General features: G+C 36.3%; 1 protein-coding gene and 1 long non-coding RNA gene across 2 annotated transcripts in view; both read left to right on the top strand.

Moving 5' to 3' along the window:
* LOC107532937 (complement receptor type 2) overlaps positions 1–19,867 on the top strand; it is a 228,524-nt gene that overhangs the window by 137,568 nt on the left and 71,089 nt on the right. The window contains exons 13-19 of the mRNA XM_087828192.1: positions 3,562–3,750; positions 4,364–4,466; positions 6,979–6,989; positions 8,598–8,672; positions 9,945–10,142; positions 13,236–13,418; positions 13,784–13,828. Coding sequence (XP_087684318.1) covers positions 3,562–3,750; positions 4,364–4,466; positions 6,979–6,989; positions 8,598–8,672; positions 9,945–10,142; positions 13,236–13,418; positions 13,784–13,828 — 804 coding nt within the window. The remainder of the gene's footprint in view (positions 1–3,561; positions 3,751–4,363; positions 4,467–6,978; positions 6,990–8,597; positions 8,673–9,944; positions 10,143–13,235; positions 13,419–13,783; positions 13,829–19,867) is intronic.
* LOC148090934 (uncharacterized) lies at positions 13,838–18,869 on the top strand. Its single transcript, XR_015716130.1, has 2 exons — positions 13,838–17,802; positions 18,750–18,869. It is a non-coding gene; the product is annotated as an uncharacterized LOC148090934 (long non-coding RNA).

Raw genomic sequence — 19,867 nt, 5'->3', positions numbered from 1 at the left:
TGATCATTTTCACCACTTTTATTCAACATAGTATTGGAAGTCCTTACCAGAGCCATCAGACAGGAAAAAACATAAAAGCTATCCAAATTGGAAAGGAGGAAATAAAACTCTTATTATTCACAGATGACATGATATTGTACATAGAAAACCCTAAAGACTCAGTCAAAGTACTACTAGATTTGATAAATCAATTCCGCAAGATAGGTGGATACAAAATTATCATCTGGAAATTGATGGCATTCTTATTCACCAAAAATGAACTCTCTGAAAGAGAAACTAAAAAAACAGTACCATTTACCATTGCAACTTAAAAACATAAGACACCAAAGAATAAATTTAATCAAGGATATGAATACCTGTACTTGAAAAACTACAGGAAACTGAAAAAAGAAATAGAGAAAGACACAAACGAGTGAAAGAATATACTATGTTCATGGGTTGGAAGAATTAACATCATTAAAATGTCCATATTACCCAAAGCAATCTATAGGTTCAATGCAATTGCTATTAAAATACCAACAGCATATTTCACATAATTAGAACAAATATTCCAAATGTTTTTATGGAACTAAAAAAGATGCTCAATAGCCACAGCAATTTTGAGCAAGAAGAACTGAGTTGGAGGTATCACTATACCAGATATCAATCTATACTACAAAGCCATTTTAATCAAAACAGCATGGTATTGGTACAACAACAGACATACATATAGATCAATGGAACAGAACAGAGAACCCAGAAATCGGCACATGCTATTATGGTGAATTAATATTTGAGAAGAGAGGCAAAGGCATACAATGGTGTAAAGACAGTCTCTTCAATAAGTGGTGCTGGGAAAATTGGACAGGTATGTGCAAAAAAATGAAACGACCACCAACACCATACACAAAAATAAACTCAAAATGGATAAAAGACTTAAATGTAAGTGACAAAACTATAAAAATCCTGGAAGAAAACAGGCAGTATAGTTACAGACATCTCAAATAATGGAATTTTCACTGATACATCTCCTAGGGCAAGAGAAACAAAAGAAAAAATAAACATATGGGACTCCATCCAACTAAAAAGCTTCTGCACAACAAAAGAAAACAGCCTCAAAATACAAAGGAACCCCACGGTCTGGGAAAACATATTTGTCAAGGATGTATCTGATAAGGGGCTAATTTCCAAACTGTACAAAGAACTCATACTACTCAGCAAGAGGAAGAGAAACAATCCAATTAAAAAATGGGGAAAGAACCTGAATAGACATTTCTCCAAAGATGACATACAGATGGCCAAGAGACACATGAGAAAATGCTCAACATCACTAATCATCAGAGAGATGCAAATTAAAACCACAATGAGGTATCACTTCACACCTGTAAGAATGGCCCCCATCAACAAATCAACAAACAACTCCTGCTGGCGAGGGTGTGGAGAAAAGGGAGCCCTAGTACACTGCTGATGGGAATGCAGACTGATGCAGCCACTATGGAAAACAGTATGGAGTTTTCTCAAAAAATTAAAAATGGAACTGCCATTTGACCCAGTGATCCTACTTCTAGGAATATACCCTAAGAACCCTGAAACACTAATCAGAAAGAATATATTCACCCCTATGTTCATAGCAGTGCAGTTTACAATAGCTAAGATCTGGAAACAGCCCAAGTGCCCATCAGTAGATGAGTGAATAAAAAAGCTGTGGTACATTTACACCATGGAATTCTATGCAGCTGTAAAGAAGAAGGATCCAATACCATTTGGGACAGCATGGAGGGACCTGGAGAATATTATGCTAAGTGAAATAAGCCCGGCAGAGAAAGACAAACATCACATCTCATTTATATGTGGAATCTAAAGAACTTAATAAACTGATGGACAGAAATGATTCAGTGACATGGAAGCATGGATCAGACTGAGGAATCTCAGAGGAATGGAAGGGGGTGGGTGTAGGGGAGAGATTAACCAAAGAATTTATATACATATATTCATAATCCAAGGACAGAGACAATGATGTGGTGACGGACTGGGGAGGGGGGTGGGCCTGGGTGGAAGTGGTCAATGGGGAGAAAAAGGGACATCTGTAATATTTTGAACAAATTTTTTTTAAAAAAAGGAAAAAATTAAAATAAAATAAAATGCAATGAATCAATTTTTAAAAAAAGAAGATGTGGTACATATATACAATGGAAGTCTACTCAGACATAAAAAAGATTAAGTATTGCCATTTCCAACAATATGGACAGATCTTGAGATGATTATGCTAAGGAAGGAAGTCAGTCATGAAAGGACTAAAACCATGATTTCACTCATGTGGGATATAAAAAAAGCAACATATGTACAAAGGCAAACAAACAAAAAACCTCCTGGTTTTAGACAACCAAATGGTGGTTGTCAGAAGGGAAGGGTGGTGGGGAGAAGATGAACACATTAAAGAGAGTTGAGGGAAGGAGACTAAACTTCACAACAGATCACGCAGATGTCCTATTATAACATTGTACACTTGAAATTTACATAATGTTATTAACCAATGTTACCCCAATAAATTTAAAGACTCACATAATTTTTGTTATTTGATAGAAGTACAAATATATATATTTTTAAAGTTTAACATCAATCTGGTATAAGACCAATCCAGGAAATAAGAGAGGTTTCTCTTTCACATTATTTTACATAATAATTCTTTCAGATTTGTTAGCTTTTCAAGCCCATAGATAATTTCAAAGAAGAGGAGTGGATGAAGTAGAAATTACACTATTCTAAGAAGAAATAAATTTACAAAAATATCCAGAAATAAAAAATTCTAATAGCATAGCAATATAGTAATTCAGCTCAAAACAGCTACGTCAAAGAATTTTTGAGGCCAAGCATGATCCATTCATTGGTGAAGGAAGAATAAATTATATTTTAAATGATGTTAAATTTATAAACTTTGATATTTGACATCTATTCACTTAGAAAATGCTCAGTTCACTGATATGAAACATACGACATGTAATCTTATATTTTGAAATAGTTTAGTCCATATTTATTTTGATCTATGAAATCAACGATGCTTGTGTAATAGTCAGCGCTTACCATAGCATTCCTTGAGCACCACTGGGTACAGAGTGTAGTGGACAGAGGAGGCACATGATCCTCGATCTCTAGGAACTTCCCTTCTGAGAAGAGACTGAGTCTGAAGTGACAAGTCATCATCAGTTTGCCTTTCAAACTGTGGAAGAGCAATCTGATCGAGGGCTAGAAAGTCTTAGGGGAAAAGGGAGTGGGAAATGAACTCAGAAAAAATGGGAAGGATGCATACCTATAAATATATTTTAAAGCCAAATGTATTGCTGCTGTCTCTCCAATTTACTGTTGAAAGAATATTCAGCTTATTCCCAAAGAAAGCAAAAGCTAATAGAATGTTACTTGAAGCAGACACAGCACATTGTCTAGTAGAAGCCTGGCACAATCACTGCAAATCTTGCCAAGGACCTTTCCATTCATTCTGTACTCCCTGCCTGCTCTCAGGCGTTATTCTGGGGCTGGTGAAATAGAAAATAATTTACTTTCATGTTCTTATTCTGTTATGCCCAGGTGACTGTGGTGACTTGCCGAGATACAATTCTATGAAAACCAAGGATATTCCTGCACGCCCTTATAATACTGGGTACAAAGTACAATATGAGTGTCGCCCAGGATACAGGCGTATTGTTCCTTTTCTCCCCCTAACTGCTGTTTGTCATCCTAATAACTCATGGACAGCTCTCAAGGAGGCTTGTACAAGTAAGTACACTAAACTTTATTTTTATTGCTCTAAAGATTTTCATACATTTTAACTGCACATTCCACTGTTATAAGGGTGGATGTAGATTTTAGATAGTAACATATTTTTTTAGGCTTTGAAAATCTCCAGGAAATTTTTTATTTGGTTATTGATTCTCTGGGGCAATGTGAATCTTAAGTTTGGCCATTAGTGACAACGTGGATAGACCTTGAGTATATTATGCTAAGCAAAATAAGTCAGAAAAAGCTAAGAACCATATGATTTCACTCATATGTGAGATGTAAAACTGAAACTCACAGACACAGACAAGTTTGGTGGTTACCAGAGGGAAGTCGGGGTGGGGTAAAGGGAAAAGGGGACCAAATATATGTGACAGAAAATGATTTGACTTTGGGTGGTGGGCATACAATGCAATATACAGATCATGTATCATAGAATTGTACACTTGAAACATATATAAATTTATTAACCAATGTCAACCCAATAAATTTAATAAAAATAAATTTTAAAAAAATCTTTTCATGAATGTAGTAGAGCAATGTATAATTTTTATTTTGATTCAAATCTGTTTGGACATTGTATAAAACAACAAATTTGAAAATTTTCTTTTAGAAAAAGCATGTGTACAGCTAGCAGAACCCATAAATGGCCAAGTACAATACAGTACTGGAACTACTGTGTTTGGTTCAGAAGCTCGCTTTACTTGTAATGAGGGGTAAGTAAGTTGGTCCTTTGAGGACTAAGGTAAATGTTACTAGGTCCTTTTTTTCTTTGATTGTCTTCTGAAGCATTTCCATAATGTTGATTTTATCTTCCTTTCTGTGTAACAAGTTGTACTTATAGCCAATCAATTCTGGGCTTTTTATGGAGACTGAAAATTTGTGTAATGAATGGAAAGAAATTTAAATTGAAGGAAAGAAAAATTGTATAAAAACTGTACTGTAAGTAATAATAAGCCTATTGTAGTCATTAAAAATGTAGTAATCATAGTGGCATGGTCCTAAATTAATTTATTATAGGACAGAGGGTGGGAAGGAGAGACAAGGAGTTAATCAGTTAACAGAAACAAAGGGCAGAGACTACTGAAATGTGTGTTGAACCTCTGAATCAACTTCCAGAGCTATTTCAGAATAGTGTTAATAAGAGGTAGCTGACCACCAGGTTTCACCGCATCCTGCTTGCACATGAACTTTTCAGACTATTGCCAGCAAACAATCAGAAAGCAGCAAACCCTTCTTCCTACGGGCAATGCCCCTAGCCCCACTTCTTCTGCCCCCTTATCTATAGCCAATGTAAATTCCTTCAAAATAACTTACATCTTTCTCCTCAAAACTATAGAAGAACCCCATGAAACCCAGGATGGCAGAAATGTTTGCCTTCCTCTATCCCTGCTGCTGGTTTAGACGTGCCCCAGGACCTGCTTCTTTTTTTCTGGCTGGCATATGGCTAGTCAATAAACCGGTTCCTTCAGAAAAACTTCACAACTTTACCCCGTTGTGGTCAGAGAAGATACTTTGTAGGTTATCTATCTTTTTAAAACCTATTGATTAGTTAATATTAATTTGTGGCTCAATGTGTGGTCTATCCTAGAAGATGTCCCATGTGCACTTGAGGAGAATGTGTATTCTGTTCTACGGTGCTCTGTGTCTGTGAGATCTAGTTGATTCATTGTGTTCTTGAAGTCCTCTATTGCCTTACTTCTTTTCAGTCTATGTGCGCTCTCCATTATTGTGAGCGGGATATTGAAGCGTCCGACTATTACTGGAGAAATGCCTGTTACATAGAAATGTCTGTTTCTACAGTTGGTCAGCTTTTGCTTCAGTTAGTTTGAAGCTCTGTCATTTGCTGCATAAGTGTTTATAATTATTATATCTTCTTGCAGTATGAAAACTTATTAAAATATAATGTGCTTCTTGTCTCTTATAACCTTTGAATAGATTCAAAGTCTATTTTGTCTGAATTAGTATAGCCACCTCTTTTGGTTACAGTTTGCATGGAATATGTTTTCCATCCTTTCACTTTCAACTTGTACATCTCTTTTCATCTCCACTGAGTCTTCGTTAGACAGCATATAGTTGGATCTTTTGTTTTTATCCATTCTGCCCATATCTGCCTTTTGATTGTAGAATTTAATTCATTTAAATTTAAAGAATTTTCTGACAAGGAAGGAGCTATTTGTTTTCTTAGAGCTTATTTGCCCCTCTTTTCATGCATTCCTGTTTTCCTTTGTTAGTTGATTTTTGTAATGAAATGTTGGAATTCCTTCCTCATTTTCTCTTGTGTATATTCTATAGTGATTTTTTGTCTGTGGTTCCCATGGGGATTACATTTAACATCCTAGAGTTATAAAAATAAAATTTGAATTTATACCAACTTAAGTTACATAAATTACAATAACAGATCCTTATCAGCTCCATCCTCGACCCTTTGGGTTGTTAATGTCATACCACCACCTACAATAATAACTGTAATACTGGCTTCTACACTATTTATTTGCATTGTAACATTAATTTCTTAAATCACATAGAAAATAAAAGTGCACTTACAAATCATTGTTACAATAATACTAGCTTTAATAATTGCCCATATATATACCTTCAGTGAGATGTTGATCCATATGGCATGACTGACTGACTATAACTGAAAAACATGGGTTTGGCTGCCTGCTGAAAGGAAAGCCAAACTTGTGAGTTGGGTGCTGGTGCAGGTGTCACTCGACCTGGAACTCCCAGCTCAAAAGCCATCAGCCCTGCCTGGCCAGGTGTTGCTCAGCAATTGAGCATAGACCTAGGATCCAGGAGATCTCAGCTTGATTCCCGGTCAGGGCACATGTCCAGGTTATGGGTTCAATCCCTAGTCGGGGCGTGCAGGAAGCAGCTGATCAATAAGTATCTCATCATTGATGTTTCTTTCTCTCTCTCTCCCTCTCCCTTCCTCTATCTGAAATCAATAAAGATATATTTAAAAATAAAAAAAACACCATCAGCCCTTCCTGCTCAAGCCCTAGGTTCTTAAATGGATAGGGAGGGGAGAGCTTTTTAAAAACTTCTATCCAATTATCTTGCTAGCTTTTGCCCCTGGGGCCTGTCCATTCATCTGTATAGCAGTGGGCTTGCTTAGTATAAGAATCTCCCCCAATACCATCTTGGCTAATGGGGCAGACTCTGCAGAGCTCAGACTGCCTGTCTAGGTAACACTCTCTAGCGTCCTTTAGCTTCACCTTTTAGGAGACCCCTGAGCATTTTTTCCAGGTGAAGTATAGTGCTAACAAATTCTCTTAACTTATTTCTGGGAAAAGCTTACTATTTCCCTTACTTTTGAAGCACAGTTTTGCTGTATAGAGGATTTCAGGTTGACCTTCCCCCCCCCCATCATTTTGATTCTCTTAGTTCAATGTCTTCTGGCCCCCAAGTTTCTGATGAGAAATCTGCTGATAGTCATATTTAGGATCCCTTGTACATGATGATTCATTTCTTTCTTGCAGCTTTCAAAATTCTCTTTTTTTTGTTGTTGCTGGCTTTTGAAAGTTTGACTATTATGAGTTTATTGTGAGTTCATTTTACTTGGAGTTTGTTGAGCTCTTTGGATATTTATATTCATGTCTTTTATCAAACTTGGGAAGTTATCAGCCATTATTTCTTCAGAGATTCTCTTGGCCCCTTTCCCTTATCTTTTCCTTCTGGGATATCCACAGTGTGTATATATTGGTTTGCTCATTGGTGTCCCACAGGTCCCATGTCCCTTAGGCTCTGTTCACTTCAGTCATTTTTATTTCTGTTCTTCAGACTAAATAATTTCCATTGTCTAACTTCAAATTCACTGATTCTGCCTTCTTCCTGCTCAAAACTGCCTTTAACTCCTCTAGTGAATTTTGCATTTTAGTTGTCTTTGGACTCCAGGTTTTCTTCTTGCTTTATTTTTAGGGTTTCTACCTCCTAATTTATATTTCTATTTTGTCCACACACTGTTTTCTTTACTTTTTGCATTTCTTCCTTTAATTCTTTGAGTATCCCTAAGGCAGATTTTTTTTTCATATTTTAATGAGGCCCCAGGGACATGGGTCTCTGGCAGGGGCCCCTCTGAATACAATGGAGTAGGCTGTGGAGAGACCTGTTTTCAACTTCTTCTCGGTCACAGGTTATTGGTATGGCTGAACTTCTTGTGGTTGTTGACAGCAGAGAGGTACAGGCAAGCACAGCACTTATAGCACATCATATTCTGGCAGGTGTATTCCTGGGGAACTGGTGTGCCACGGCATACAGGTGTCCTGCAAGAATATTTAAAACATCCAATATCTGACCATTTAGTCAGGGGCACTGACCTATTTTCCCTTAGGTTGTCAAGTAAGAAAATGACAACAGTCAACACTATAATAGCCAGTGTGAGTGAATCAAAATTATACCTTTTTTTTAGATGGGCAAAAAATACATTTTTTGGTGTGCGGCAGTGTTAGTAATTAGCTTGTGTGTGCCATGAGATGAAAAAGGTTGAAAGTCGCTGACACAGACTATTCTCAAAGAAGTTTTAGCCTTATTGAGAAGCACAATATATACCGAGAGATGCCCAAGGAAAACAGTAAATGGGAAGTACCACAGAAATAGACTTATTCGTGATCATTATAAGGAGAGGCCAGAAGGAGGAGAGAGTTCTGTGAATTTCAGTCATCAGAGATTTCATCAAGTAGGGGTGTGTCTTCCTGAGCTACACCAGGAAGACACTGCCACCTGAAGAATATTCATAACACCAAAAACTTGCCTAGCACTCACTGTGTTCCAGATGCGAATTCACCTAGTACTCAGAAGAACCCCAGGACATATAGACCTTTTCCGCAGGTGAGGAATTTAAGAAAGAGAAACATTAAGGGCCTTGCCCAAGCTCAAAAAACAAGTCCGTCTTGGAGTTGGGACTCGAATCCAGTCAGGTAAGCTCTTGGGCCAGGTCTCTCTACTGAGTCGTTGTCCTGATTGAGCAGAATGGCGTGAGACGGACATCGAAGTGAATGTGTTATCTGACTGGCAGAGGTAGTGACCCCCAGACTGTCAGGCATGACAGGTTTATTTAGGCACTTTGCCCTAGGCCAATGTGTCTTCACATGAAGAATCTCTTTATTTCATTAAATTGCAGATTTAGTTAACACATTGAATACATGCCACTTAAGAAACTTCTCCCTGAAGCTATTGTAATGCAGAAAATCAACCATACAGAAATTTCATTATTATATATTCTTCTTAACTGGTAAAGAAAACAATAGTCATTTCTTTTCTCATTTAGTTTTTACTTACTTGGACCAAAAACTCTATACTGTGAACTTTTTGAAGATACTGTGCAATGGAATGATGACCCCCCAAATTGTGAACGTAAGAATATTCTGTTTAGAATTTAGAGCAGCAGTTCTCAAACTTTTGGCCTGGGGTCCCGTTTATGCTTTATAATTAACAAAGACCCCACAGAGATTTTCTGCAGGTAGGCTAGTGGTATTGATATTTTTTATATTGGGATTAAAACAGAGAAGTTTTTAAAAAATTATTTATTAACTCGTTTATAAAATAATAAACTCAATACAGGTTAACAAATGCGACTTTTTTTTTTTTTTTTTTGCAAGATCAAAAACTTCCAAAACTGTGAGAAGTGTCATATCTTTACATTTTTTCTCACCTCTTCAGTATCTGGCCTACAGGAAAACCTCCAGATCCATTCTGCTGCATTGTCAAACAGTCTAAAGCAATCGGAAGGTTTCACTGTACACTCTTAAGGATGACAGTGAAAAAATAATAAAATCTTGATATGCCTGTGAACTTTGATTCAGGAATGGATGTAGCATTTCTCAGCTAGCACTGAGTTTTCCTAAATCATAAGTATATTTTTTCATTAAATTGTCAGCATCTCCTGTGATTAGAAAAAACTTAGCATGGCCTTACAGATAAATACAAGTATTTCATATAGGTATCTTCTATGGGTTTTTAGAATAAAATGAGTTTTATTCTAAAATTTCATTTCTCTAATCATGGTTTGAATTGAGAAAATACAGTTCTTCTTAGAAACTTTGTTTCAAAGGGATATTGGATTTACAACTAGATTGTAGATATCCTATGTTAATGAATTTACTGAAGGCAGTTCATAGGATGTTACTAATGCTCTCTTAATCTTTTACTTTTCCTCTTGTCTTCCCTGCCCTCTTTTTTCTCTTTTTAAGGGATTTTGTGTAAACCACCTAAAAAAATACCAAATGGACAATACTCCAATAGCCATCAGGATGTATTTGAATACCATGAAGTAGTTACTTATACTTGTAATCCTTCCAGTGGAAAAGATGAATTTTCACTGGTTGGGGAGCCCAAGCTTGTTTGTACTGGGCATGACAAATGGAGTAGTGACCCTCCTGAGTGTAAAGGTAATAATATTTCCATTTCTTTCCCTTTCATTTGTAAATAGCATGGAAACTTTTACCAACTTTTAAATACTTTGGTCAAGAAGTAAAAAACAATAACAACAGCCATATGTGCATCTTCCCCCTGGTAAATTTGTTTCTAATTTTATATGTGTCAAATAGAATAAAAAATAATTCCACTTTAGTTTTCTTGGCATTCCGTGTTAATTACTATGTATGTGCATGAATTAAATTTTTTTTACTTGAAATCATTAAAAAATACACACTGGCTTTAAGAAAGTTTCAACTTATAATACAAGAAGTATGACAGTTCTGTCTCGCTAGAGGAAATGGTAGAATAAATTGTAAAAGACTTACCATCTCACGAATAAGATTGATAAACTGTGGACATAGCATACGGGCATGTCTTATTTAATTGTGCTTCGCTTTACTGCACTTCACACATACTGCATTTTTTGCCAATTGAAGTCTATACCTTAACCAGCAAAGCAACTATAACTTGCTTTACTTCTATACTCATTTATTGCTGTAGCCTGAAACAAACCTGCAATAGCTCAGAGGTTTACCTATGCTTAAAAAACAATACCTAAGGCATCTGAGCATGACCAAAAGTGGGGAGACAATGGAAGGTATTTGACTGTTGAACAAAAAGAACTACTGAAAAACATCAAAATATTTCCTCTTTTCAGGTGCATATGTAACAATCTTTAGGCAATATGTTTAACATTTTTTTGTTTTCAAAAGTGAAATTATTTACAGTACATTAACAATGCAATGTATGTAGAAATCAAAACAAAGATATCTAGAAAATTCTCAAATATTTAAACGTTATGAAGACACTTCTAACTAACCCATAAATAGAAGGAGGAGTCACAAGGGAATTTGCAACGTGTTTTGAATTTAATTTTAAAGAAACCACAACATATTGAAATATCAAAATTTGTGGAATACAGTAAAAGCTTTGCTTAGAATGATATTCATAGCATGAAATACGTATATTAGGACAAGAGAAAAGTTTCCGATCAAGAATCTAAGCTTTCATTTTAAGGAACTAGAAAGGAAGAGCAAGTTGACTACAGAACAAAGAAAGAGAAAGAAATAATAAAGACAGAAAACAATAAATTGGAAAAAATGTAGATAGAATCATTGAAACCAACACCTGGTTCTTGGAGAAGATCAATAAAATGGATAAACGTATGGCCAGTCTGACAAAAAAAGTAGAAGATACAAATTACCAGATTCAAGAATGAAAAAGAGAACATCGCTAAATATCCTACAGACATTTCAAGGACAATAAGGAATAGCATGTACATCTTCATGTCAACAAATGTGATACCTAAATGTTCTCAAAAGCTAAAGGAGTTCATCACCACCAGACCAGCACTACAGGAAAAGTTGAAGGGTCTTCTTTAAGAAGAAGCTAATGAACAAAAGAATCTGACAAAGTAAATAGATCCAGAGACTGACGCATTCAACAGACGATCATATTTCAGAGGAAAGAGGGAAGGGGGGTGGAGGGTGGGAAGAGATTAAGCAAATGGACATTTGGTTAACCCATGGACACAGTAAATAATGGGGTAAAGACCTGGGGAGGGGATGGGAGTGAAATGAAGGGGGTCAATTGCGGGGAAAAATGTGATACCTGTAGTATTTTAGACAATAAATTTTAAAAAAAGAAACATGTTACATTGCCCCACCCCTCTAAGTAGAAGTGACAGCTGACTTCTTTCAAGGAACTGTAGAGACAAGAAGACAATAATATCTGGTAATGTACTGAAAGAAAAACAAACAGGCTGCAGAAATCTGTCAAGGAGAAATCTTTTAAAACTGAAGGTAAAATTTTTAAAAAAGAAAAAGAGTTTAAGCCCTGGCTGGTGTTGCTCAGTTGGTTTGAATGTCGTCCCACACACCAGATGGTGGCTGGTTGGATTCCTGGTCAGGGAGCATACCCAGGTTGTGGGTTCAGTCCCCTATTGAGGCGGATAGGAGAGGCAACCTATCACTGTTTTTCTATCACATTGATGTTTCTTTCTCTCTCTCTCTCCCTTCCACTTTCTCTGAAATCAATAAAAACAAGTCCTCAGGTGAGAATTAAAAATATATATATTTTGACATAAAAGCTAAGAATTGTCACTGCTCTACGTGCAACACAAGAATTGCTAAAGAAAGTTCTTCAGGCTGAAGGGAAAAGATACCTGATGGAAAGCCAGGTTATATGCATTTAAAAGGCTGTGCATTATGAACCCTATGTAGTGTTCAGATTTAATCTTATAAGATGTTCCCTTGTAAATACTGCGCAGCCCAGTGTTTTGTTTGCTTGTTTGTGATTTTTTCCAAATTCTGCCAAACCCACTGCTGGATCCTGAAATCAGGCTAGAGGGTCGTGCCCAGCACTTTACTGTATTCTAAGAAGCAGAAGAGAATGGGAAATACCTGAGTACATGGGTACAAAGGCTAATTATTAAGTTTTAACTTTATCTCAGGCCTGTGAGATTACAATACAAAATGTGGGTTTTGATCTCTGAGTTCTAATCCAAAATATTTGGAAAACACAGCCCTGCCTCCCCTGGCCTTTCTATGTCTCGCACATCCCAGTTCTCGTATGTTGCTGATACCTGCTGACTTTCTCTCTGCATATGTTTACATGGCTAGCTTCTTTTCAACTTTTTACATTTGAGCTCAAGTATTACCTTAATACAAGAGGCTTTCCTGTCTTTCTAAAAGATCAGGGTACTAATCAGTGTCAGCATGAAATTTTAAAAAATTCCTAGAGCTAAAGAGCATCAAAAGTTGCTTTTGAACTTACCTGAAAATTGTATGTGGTAGTCAGACCTTTTTCAAAACTTGTCAGTAATGGGAAAACATACAGGAAACCAATCATCTATAATGACAGTCTGTTCTAGGTGGGAAAAGGTTATTAGATGTCTCTATATCTATTTACTGGAATTAAAATGCACAAAATATTTTTTAAAAATTATCATTCTACCTTCCATTCCTTGCCTCTTTGTTCCCAAGGGAAATTGCTAATTTGTACTAGTTTTTCTTTCCTATATTAAAACAGCTTTCCATTAATTCTTGAACTTTTTCACTTTTCAGTGGTCAAATGTGAATATCCAGTAGTCCAGAATGGGCAAATTGTGTCAGGAATCCAAAAAAAATTTCTGTACAAAGCAGCAGTTACATTTGAATGCAACAAGGGATTTTACCTTGAAGGCAACAGCACTATTGTCTGTGGAGCTAACAGTGCTTGGGAGCCTAAGATGCCAAAATGTATTAAAGGTACAAAGGGTGTCTTTTTTGTTTAGATTTTATTGCTTTGACATTAAATATTGATGATATGGAGTAATTGAAAAGAAACAGTTTTTGTAATTAACTCGGTGTTCTATTCCTTTCCATGACGAATGTACGACATAAAATTTATGTTTTCATAGGGTCCTAACACATTATGTACATCACACAGGTGTCTAAATTTCTGGTTTGGGGCATTTCTTATGTGTAAAAACGTATAGCCATCATTTTTTGGAGTAAAGTGAAGCATGGGAATTTTTACCTAAAAAATTCAAGATCCAAAGGCATAATTCATATGAATGATAAAAAGTAATAATTACCAGGTGGTTGATCCTGTCTTTGTTATATTTTTTCAGGGTCAACACCTCTCAGTACTAAATCTACAATTTCCAGTGTCTCAGGTTTGGTAACTTTCTGCTTTTGTTTTTCAAAATTCTTTAAATGCGTGGTGATTTTTTAAAAGTCCTTTAAATATCTGGTCATTTACACTCATCCATCCTTTTCAGTAAAGAAAGGAGGAAGAACATATTTACCGCCATCCTAGTTATTACACCTAGTGATTCTAAAGCCATTTGCCACAGTCTGCAGACATTGGAACAAATGTGGGCGTGTTATGGAAGCCTCAAAAGTGTTTACTAATACATAAAAAGATTGAATGCCTTCCTCACTGGTTGACAGGAAGGTTAAAGTGGGATGTATTTAAAGCAGCACAATGCCCGGCATATAGGGAGCTCTTAAAGGAAGCTTATTTTTGACTTACAGCATCACTCCAATTAGTGTTAGTGAAAAGGAAGGTCCATGGCTTTTTTCTTAATACGTATGTTTTCTATGTCATCAACTTTGCTATTTTGTTATTTTTTTAAACGATCTGTTGACGCCTTTACAGGGTATCTTTGTGATCCAGGTTGATGCTTTATTTCCTAGACTGCAACCGGTTTTGTGCTTTTCGTGTGGTACCATTTAAACTGGCAAATTGCTGCTGTCTCTAGAACAAGACCCCCACCTCTCCCTGCCTCATATAATCATTCTTTTTCTCTTTACTGGGCATTTTTACTTGGCAATAGAGGTAAATTTCATAGCAACTGAAAGTCAGGAAAAGTCCTTAATTATTGAAATGAAATGGAGGACTTCTTGCACGGACTGCTGATAACTGCTTGGCTTAAGACTTGGGAGATTATTTTGATATGATGGAAGAAATTGTCTTTCTGATTTTAGTGCTTTTATCTCTGGCTTCTCTTTGTTTTCAGCATAAACAGGAGACAAGAGCAATACAGTAGTCACCACTTATCAGCGGTTTCACTTTCCGAGGTCTCAGTGACCCACAACCATGGCCTGAAAATACTAGGTAGAAATTTCAGGAACAAGTAATTAATAAGCTTTAGTCCCCTGCCATTCTGACTAGCAGCTGAAATGGCACCCTGTCCCGCCACTGTCCACAGGCTGAGACTCATCCCTGGTGGGCGCGTTCCCCACACTTCCCCACGCGGGCACCGCAGCCGCTCACACCAGCCCCAGGAGAAGGGGTAGCGCAGCGCAATCGGATGTTCTGAGAGGGAGGGGCCACATGCACATTGCTTTTGTTACAGGATATCGTTATAACTGTTCCATTTTGTTAGTAGTTGTTCATCTCTTACCTTGCCTATTTAGAAATTAAATTTATTATAGCTACATATGTACACTAACAACATGGTATAAATAGAGTTCAGCACTCCCCAGGTTTCCAGGCGTTGGGGGGTCTTGGAATGTATCCCATGTAGGCCAGAGGGGACTGCTATAGTGCGAAGACCTTCAGCCTGGGCCCACCTCACACAAGGTACTAACTTGGCTCTACTTATTCCAATAACATCGTTTCTGTGGGCGTGGTTTCCTGTTAAAGGTAAGAGTGTTGAACTCAAGCAAATTTCAGTTACTGGCTTCTAATGTCTATATTTCCTGTTGTCCTAATAGTTTAAAGGATTGTGGGGAATTATGTATGTTGACATAATTAGAACACCTTTTTATAATTCTGTCTGGAACCTGGTAGCTTCCTTGAGTACCTTGGTTGAGTGCTATGAGGTTTTGAGGGAATGAGATGGTTTTTGGTGGACTGATACGTTAAGGTTGGGTGTGAAGTTTATGCTCATGAGCCCACCCACGTTTACTTACATGGCCCTGGTGGGTAAGCGACTGTGGGATACTATGTTTTTTGATATGCTCTTTTAAAAGTGCTGACCATGAGAATTCATCGAGGATTTATTAAATACATACTGTTCAGTGTTTCAGAGAAGAGAGGATTGTGGAGAAATGTTTATAAAGAAGGTAAACTACAGGGATCTCTTCTTAAATATCAAAAATCAAAATTCCTCATGGGACTGTCAGAAAACTATACAAGAACAATCAGTAGCAACATATGATGATGATAAGGGAGATATAATTGTTCTAATTTGAAAAACTATCTGTGAGCTACTAAGTGAGAAGCAAAAGGTTAAGAATTGTGTGGTATGATAGTAATTGGAGGGTAATATTTTAAAGATACATATGCTTATTTGGAATACATTATTTTTATGATTTTTTATTAGTTAATTTCTAGGATATCCATTCTAAAATACAAAGCTATAGTGAACATTCTTATACAAAATTCATATGTACTTGTATAGAGATACATTTAGGTAACTTCCCAGAAGTAAAATTGCAAAGTTAGGAAAGCATGTGTATTTTTCATTTAGAGAAATAATCTTTTTTAAAAAATCAAAAATTAAATTAAATCCCTAATTTTGTATAGATAAAGCTGGTACGTGAAATCATTTATTTTTCCAGGTGTCAAGCCTACTGTTACAACCACACATACAATTACAAGTAAACCAGGTTCGATAACTCTTTACCCTACTTACATTATTAAGAACTTCATAAAGTGATGGGGAAAAAATAATGTCATGTGTTAATTTGCATTTCTTTAATTGTAAACAAATCTCCTTTTGGCCCACATTTATTTATTCATGCATGTTCTTAGTTCATTTTTCTGTTAGGTTTCTAAAAATTTTTTTGTTGATTTGTGAGGACTCATTATAAATTAAAGCCCTTTTAATATGAAGCAAACATTTTTTCTATGATTTTTTCTAAAGGACTTAATAAACTGATAACAGAACAGATTCAATGACATGGAAGCATGGATCAGACTGATGAATGTCAGAGGGATGGAGGAAAGCGGGTGGGTGGGTGGAGGGGGAGAGAGTAACCAAAGAATTTATATGCATATATGCACAACCCAAGGACATGGACAATGGTAGGGAGAGGGACTGGGGAGGAGGATGGGATGGGGTGGAATGTGTCATTGGGGAGAAAAAGGCACATCTGTAATATTTTAAACAACAACAAAAGAATAAGTTTGTATTTGCACAAGAACAAACGTACCAAGGTCTGAGGATTAAAATAGCATCGATTATTGAGAAAATGTTATGATCCAGATGAACAGAGTAGCTAGATTTCCTCAATAATACTTTCACGAAAGAATGCAAATTAAATTAAAAAATAAATTAAACCACACACACACACAAAATAAATAATAAATCCACTTAAATCCCTAATTTTGTATAGATAAAGCTGGTGCATGGAATCAAATTTATTTTTCCAGGTGTCAAGCCTACTGTTACAACCACACCTACAATTACAAGTAAACCAGCTTCGGTAACTCTTTACCCTACTCACATTGTTAAGAACTTCATAAAGTGATGAGTAAAAAATAATGTTATGTGTTAATTTGCATTTCTTTAATTATAAACAAAGCTGAACTCCTTTTGGCCCACATTTATTTATTCATGCATGTTCTTAGTTCATTTTTCTATTAGGTTTCTAAAAATTTTTTTGTTGATTTGTCAGAACTCATTATAAATTAAAGCCCTTTTAACATGAAGTCAACATTTTTTTTTCTATGATTTTTTTCATCACCTTATTTTTACTAGTTTTCTTTTAAGATTTGATAAATGGTTGGATAGAGATTACTATTTATAATTTTTAATTATATCAGTAGTATACAAATGAAAAGCTGTAAAATTTCAAATATTACAAAAGTATACTGAATATTAGTCTCCTGTTTCTGTACTTTGTTTCCTGAGTTAATCACTTAATAGTTTAACTGCCTTTGTATCTGTTTTTGTACATTAACATCCTTATATGTATAGATATAAATATTTTATGGGTGTTTTTGTTCTTGTTGTAATTAACCAGAATTGGAATCATGCTGTTTAGATATTTTTTTATTTTTTTATCTTTATTGTTGAAAGAATTACAGATGCTGCCTTTTTTTCCTATTGACCCGTCCCCTCCACTGGCCCCTACATCCTCACCAAAGGCTTGCAGCACTTTATTGTCTGTGTCCATGCGTTATGCATATATGCATGTAAGTGTTTGGTTAATCTCTCCATACCCCACCCACTACCCCACCTTTACTCAGAGATTTGTCAGTCTGTTCCATGCATCTATGTTTCTGGATTTATTCTGTTGATCAGTTTATTTTGTTCATTAGATTCCACATATGAGTAAGATCATGTGATACCTGTCTTTCTCTGATTGGCTTATTTCGCTTAGCAAAATATTCTCTAGGCCCCTCCATACTGTCCCAAAGGGTAAGGAATCCTTCTTCTTTACAGCTGCGTAGTAGTCCCTGGTGTAAATGTCCCACAGTTTTTTTGTCTAGTCATCTACTAGTGGGCACTGGGCTGTTTGCAGGTCTTAGCTATTGTAAATTGAGCTGCTATGAACATAGGGGCGCATAAGTTCTTTGTGATTGGTGTTTTCGGATTCTTGGGATATATTCCTAGAAGTGGGGTCACTGGGTCAAAAGGCAGCTCCATCTTTAATCTTTTGAGGAAACTCCATACTGTTTCCCATAGTGGCCGCACCAGTCTGCATTCCCACCAGCAGTGTACAAGGGCTCCCCTTTCTCCACACCCTCGCCAGCACTTGGCATTTATTGACTTCTTGTTGGCAGCCACTCAGACAGGTGTGAGGTGATATCTCGTTGTTGTTTTAATTTGCACCTGATGATTAGTCACTTTCAGCACTTTTTTCATATCTGTTGGCCATCTGTATGTCCACCTTGGAGAAGTGTCTATTTAGGTCCTTTGCCCATTTTTTAATTGGATTGTTTGTCTTCCTTTTGTTCAGTAGTATGAGTTCCCGATATATTTGGTAATTAACCCTTATCAGACATATCCTTGGCAAATATGTTCTCCCATACAGTGGGCTCCCTTTGCGTTTTGTTGATGGTTCCTTTTGCTGTGCAAAAGCTCTTTATTTTGATGCAGTCCCATTTGTTTATTTTCTCCTTTGTTTCCCTTGCCCTAGGAGATGTATCTGCAAACATATTGCTACAAGAGATGTCTGAGATTTTGCTGACTATGGTTTCTTCTACGATTTTCATGGTTTCACAACTTACATTAAAGCCTTTCACCCATTTTGAGTTTATTCTTGTGTATGGTGTAAGTTGGTGGTCTAGTTTTATTTTTTTGCATGTACCTGTCCAATTATCACAACACCATTTATTGAAGAGACTGTCTTTACTCCATTGTATGCTCTTGCCTCCTTTGTCAAATATTACCTGAGTGTAATGGGTTGGGTCAATTTCTGGGTTCTCTGTTCTGTTCCATTGATCTATATGCCCGTTCTTGTGCCAGTACCAGGCTGTTTTAATTACAGTGGCTTTGTAGTATAACTTGATATCTGGTATTGTGATCCCTCCAACTTTGTTCTTCTTTCTCAAGATTGCCACAGCTGCTCCGGGTCTTTTTTGGCTCCATATAAATTTTTGGAGTATTTCTTCTAGATCTGTACAACATTCTGTTGGTATTTTAATAGGTAGTTCATTGAATCTATAGATTGCTTTGGGTAGTATGGACATTTTAATAATGTTAATTCTACTGTCTTAGATTGGGGTTGTATTTAGATTTAGCCCTACCCTTTTAATGACTTTAATATATACCATATTTATTTAACTATTTTTTTTATCAGTGGTCATTTATACGTGCAGAAGTTTTACATTAATAGGTAGCTAGATGTATTATTTTTTTCACCAATGTCTATGTGTGCCGTGTCTTCATTATAATAGCTATAGATGTGCCCATGCTGAAATTACATAAAAATTTCAACCATATTCTGATTGCATTCTTTGCACTTAAGTGATTGTTACATCTGAAATGTATAGTGGTATATACGTCTAGCCTTCTCTTCAAGTTTTAAAGTGCCAGTTTTTATCTTACATGAAATTCATGGGTTTTATAGTTGTATCTCTGTTCCCTTGAACTCTGTCCATGCCTGTCCCAACACCAAATCTTTGACTTTTCACTCTAGTACAATGATATGTTTTAATATCTGGCAGAACTCTTCCTTTTCAGAAATGTTCAAGCCACTCTCTATGCTAATTTTTGTAGATCAACTTTTATGTTATTTTTACCATTTTAACCATT

This window comes from Miniopterus natalensis, chromosome 19 (assembly GCF_054644295.1).
Source record: "Miniopterus natalensis isolate mMinNat1 chromosome 19, mMinNat1.hap1, whole genome shotgun sequence".
Taxonomy (NCBI): domain Eukaryota; kingdom Metazoa; phylum Chordata; class Mammalia; order Chiroptera; family Miniopteridae; genus Miniopterus; species Miniopterus natalensis.
This window is presented reverse-complemented; position numbering and strand designations above follow the sequence as displayed.